This window comes from Octodon degus, unplaced genomic scaffold (assembly GCF_000260255.1).
Source record: "Octodon degus isolate 3935 unplaced genomic scaffold, OctDeg1.0 scaffold00032, whole genome shotgun sequence".
Taxonomy (NCBI): domain Eukaryota; kingdom Metazoa; phylum Chordata; class Mammalia; order Rodentia; family Octodontidae; genus Octodon; species Octodon degus.
This window is the reverse complement of record NW_004524608.1, coordinates 5,931,512-5,936,326: the sequence shown is the minus strand read 5'-3', so window position 1 is coordinate 5,936,326 and position 4,815 is coordinate 5,931,512. Positions and strand designations below refer to the sequence as shown.

Genomic DNA, 4,815 nt, shown 5'->3' with positions numbered 1-4,815 from the left:
AGCACAGGGACTGCGGTTCAATCCCCCAGCACCACATGCCAGCCAGCCCCGCCCCCTGGTGGGCTGAGCTGGCCACACACACACAAATAAATAAATTAAAAAAATAATAATAATTTTTTTTCATAAACTACCACTTCAGTCTATTGTTTTGGGCAATTTAGTTAGAATGTAAGTTCATTAAAGGGCAGTGATCAAAAATAGGGATCTTATACTTTTGTGTTTTCAACATCTAGCCTACTGTTTTATATTATAGTGCCTCACTAGTAAACATAACTAAGATAATAAAAATGCCTCTTTTTCTGGCTTTTGGGGAGTTTTGTTTCTTTTGCGGAGGACTGATTTTTTAAAATTTAATTTGTTTTCTTTTCACAGCCCCATTGACAAACCTTCAGATCCTCTCAGTATAGGGAATGGTGATAATTCCCAGCAGGTAAGATTTAAATAAAATCTCATTGTATCGGAGGTAGCCTGAGAAGAAGGTATTCTGTGCAAGTAATTTTCTAAACAGTGAAAAGTGTTTTAAATATTGACACAATTTAAAACACCTCTGACAAGACAGTTTTTGGTAAATGCAGCATTAGGCTTCTTTTCCTGCACAAATTTGACTATAACTTAACCTTTTTTTGGTGACTCAGAATTATCACCAGGAACATGTAGTATTGTACTGTATGGGATCACATCAATATCTTTTGTGGTTACTAATCTTATGACTCTACCCAAGTGGTCCCAAGCCTGTGTGTTTTATGTGCTCTTGTTTTTCAGAGTTGTTTTTCCCCAAAACATTCTCCCTGTCCTTTACTATCTACTACAGTTTTTGTGCAGTTTACTTCTTCCTAATAGTGTTCCTCCTTCCCACGAATGAACTATTCATACTTGCATCCCCTGGGAAACTGAGTGAGGGATGGACCGGCAGGTGTGCACTGTATCGTCTTGCTGCTTAGACAGCCTTTGTTCTGCTACTTTTTCACTAGTTGACTTTCTGTTCGTCTTACTTTACATTGGTAAAATAAAGTAGCTTTAGTCTCTTCCATAAAGAATAGCCAGTTTCCCACAGTATAGATGAAAAAATTAAAATATAGTGTTTTTTAAGTTTTTAAATAAAAATGTGTTTTGCTTCCTAAATAAGTATGATGAATTTAATGTTGTGATACTTGTGATAGCGTTTTGCATACCACATTTTGACATCCCATTATCCATTTTGAAAAAATACATAGGCTCTTTAACAAATTTTACATTATTCTTTTTCTTCTTAAACTCATTTTTCTGTTGCCATTACAGACTTTTATCTTGATGTGAGATAGTTTTTGTTGGAAAAGCATGCTCTCAAGTAAGAATAGGCCTTTTAAATAATGTTACTGATTTAAATATTTTTCATCTGAATTTTTATTAAGTTGATCAAAGCAATATGTAAATAGGCTTTTATAAAAAGTAATCATTAGGGGCCTGAGAGTTGGCTCAGTAGAATAAGCACTTGCCTGGCAAGCGCAAGGGTCTGAGTTCAATCCCTGGTTCCGCCAAAAAAAAAAGTAATTATTAAACATAAATACTGTAGTTACAAGATGAATTGGGCCACTGTAGATTAGTTTCACATGTCCCTAGATGAGTATCACTTTATTGGTAAAATGAAGCAAGTTTTAGTAACAATCCTTTTCATGTTTTTCATCTTTCTAAGTGGTAAGTGCTGAGAAATCTTGTTTCTATAAATAAGTAGATGATGAAGAAAAAGTATCTATCACTATTCCTCAGATCTTTGAATTCCTTTTGAATTAAATACCTAAGAATTATGTAAAGATTTATCATGATAATGATTTTCAGTCATCTGTCTGAGAACACTTTGAGTAAATCTGTCAGTTTTGTTAAATAAAATACTGTGAATCATCTAGTTTGCAGAAAAATCTACTCATTAGAGTCTGTGGTTCTATTCTTACCAGTTGAAACATTTCTAATAAATTGTTTTTGGTCTCTGAAAAGTTTGTGCTCAAAGATACAATAGTGAAATACCAGAGAATAAGATATATTATTGTGTTTATAAAGTAACAGGCGTAAGAGTACAGAAAAAAAAGGAAATTGGTTTTTGTCTTTCAGGCAAGTTATTATTATTTTTAAAGAGCACCAGCTTTTAAGTTAACAGTTTAATTGATTTCCTGAAAATTCCGCTTTCATTAAATAGTTTCCAAGTTCCCTTGTTTGGAGACCGCTACCTTAATATATTTAGTTGGAGATCTTTTTCATTGTTGCTTATTAAAATGTATTGGTTATTTTCTTGTGTATTGATTTCTTTTTTCTTTTTTATTAGGTACCCAACAGTGATACACCTTCACCACCACCTGGTTTATCAAAATCCAATCCAGTCATCCCCATCAGTTCATCCAATCACAGTGCACGGTCCCCTTTTGAAGGGGCAGTAACAGAGTCACAGTCATTATTCTCAGACAATTTTCGCCATCCCAACCCTATCCCAAGCGGGCTTCCTCCTTTTCCCAGCTCCCCACAGACATCCAGTGACTGGCCCACAGCACCAGAACCACAGAGCCTCTTCACATCAGGTGTGTATCAGGCCCTGAGTAGTCATTACACTGCTGGCACACTGTTGATAGACTAATTGTGATACCCTCTGGAGGTGCATGTTTATCCTTTTTCTCTTGTACTCCCTTTTTGTAAAAATGTAAACGTTTAAACTGTGTGAAATTAGATGGTAATCTATCTATCTATCTTTGTTTCTTTTTTCTTTTTCTTTTTTTTTTTTTTGGTGGTACTGGGATTGAACTCAGGATAAATTGTTGAAGTATCTAAAACATACCGTGTTACAACACCCATTGCTCCCGAAATTAAGGAGTATGTCATTTTCTCAGCACGGAAAAGCTTATTCCTCTGGGAATTATTGAGGACTTAGCTTTTTAGTCTGATATGTATTTGTATAGATAAGATTTTTCTCCACAACTGATGAAGAGGTAAGAAGTTATTTGATGGTAAAAGGTTTGTTTTTGTGGTTTTTAGCTATTTCCATTTTTACTAAATTTAACTTCTCTTACTGATGTGAAAAGTTTAAATTAACATTCAAGGCAGCACCTCTTAAGCAGATAATTAAAAATGCTACCAAATTTTTTGAATTATTTTTTGTTGATAAATCAAGCACTGTCAAATTTATTTGTACTTTGTCTTTGATAAATACATTTAAAAATAAGCTTTACTAATTAAAATTTTGTATTTATTTTATTTAAATGACTGGCTAGTTTTGATTGTGAGAAGCTGACTATAATTTGGATGAAGAATTTTTTTTCCTTTTCATTAGCAGAACCATCTATATTGATCAGTTTTTGAAGTTAACAATTTAAGATTAAAATTACTGTTAGGAATATATGGTATCCTTTATAATTACTTAATTTTCTGTGCTAAAGTGTCATAAAGGTTTTGCATATATTTGCTGTCTTAGTTTCTTTTGTGGCATTACTGAGACAAAATACCCAACACTCAGAGTTAGACGGAGAAGGATTTACTTAGCTCACAGTTTGTAGAGATGTCAGCCCATAATTAGCTGGCTCCAAGGCAGGGTGGCGTGGCAGATAGGCATTGCAGACGAGAAACAGTTCATGCAGGCAGAAGGTAAGCAAGCAACAAGGAAGCAGCCACAGCTCTTTGTATCGCTTATATCTTCTCCAGGCTACTCGAGGCAGATAGCACTCACATTCTTAGTCCTAGTGCCATTGATTATAGCATTACACTATGAATCAATTCCAGTGTGTCACACTCCTGATTGAGCCACCTCTGAAGAAGCCTCTTCTATAACCACGTAAGGCTTTGTGGGGACATCTAGATACAAGACGTAGCATTCCCCCTCCTCCTTGTCTCCCAAAGACATGCACATCCCTTTACACAAAAGGCATTTAGTCCATGCCTGAGAAGTCCAAATTCTCTTTGAGATTTAAGGCAGACTCCCTTATCTGCAAGCCCCTGTACAAACGAAAAGTTTGTACTGCAACATTCAATGGCATAAGGTACACATTTCTGTTCCAAAAGTTTACGAACAGGCAGTGGAGCAAGGAATAGGAGCAAAGCAAGACCAAAATTCAGCAGGGCAAACATTGTCCTGTAGTTTCATGTTTGGCATTTGAGGCAATCTGTGGCAAGATGTGAACTCCAAAGGGGTTGGGTGGATCCACTCATACAGCATTTCCGGTGCTTGTAGCTCCCATGACCTTTTTTTTGTGGGGGTGCTGGCTTTGCTCCCTCCTTGCAGGTTTCCTTGGATACTCCATGGTCCTTGCTTTTTCAAACTTTTGGGGTCTCCCCTATACCTTTGGCTTTACACTTAAAGCTTCGCACAGTGCCCTGTCAGGGACACACTACCTGGCCTCCCAGGCCTTGTGCAGTCTGGGTGGAAGCCTTTCTAACCCCATCCATAACTCTTGCTGTCTACATGTGCCTAAAAAGTATACCATGTGGATGATGTTAAGGTCTGCTGTCAGCTGGAGCAGTAGTCAGGCTTTCTTCTCTCTTGACGTAGGGATCTATTGCCCATGTAGCAAATCCTGTGAATCTCCCACCGCAGCAGTAACCAGGCTTTTTGTTTTGTTTGTGTTTTTTCTGGCTCAGCCCACCCTGAGGGTGGGGCTGGCGCCTTATGTGGTGCTGGGAATCGAACTGCGGTCCTCTGAGTCTACCTAAGCTTGCCTAAGCAGGCGCTTTAGACCTCTGAGCTGAGCTATCTTGCCAGCCTTTCTCTCTCTCTCTCTCTCTCTCTCTCTCTCTCTCTCTCTCTCTCTCTCTTTCTTTCTTTCTTTGGTGGAACCGGGGATTGAACTCAGGCCCTTGCGC

The 4,815-nt window shown here is 37.5% G+C and overlaps 1 protein-coding gene across 8 annotated transcripts in view; it reads left to right on the top strand.

Moving 5' to 3' along the window:
- The window catches only part of Cnot4 (CCR4-NOT transcription complex subunit 4), a 130,910-nt gene that overhangs the window by 93,631 nt on the left and 32,464 nt on the right, over positions 1-4,815 (top strand). For all 8 annotated transcript variants that reach the window (XM_004629851.1, XM_004629854.2, XM_004629852.2 and 5 more), the window contains exons 8-9: positions 373-430; positions 2,297-2,546. In XM_004629851.1, coding sequence (XP_004629908.1) covers positions 373-430; positions 2,297-2,546 — 308 coding nt within the window. The remainder of the gene's footprint in view (positions 1-372; positions 431-2,296; positions 2,547-4,815) is intronic.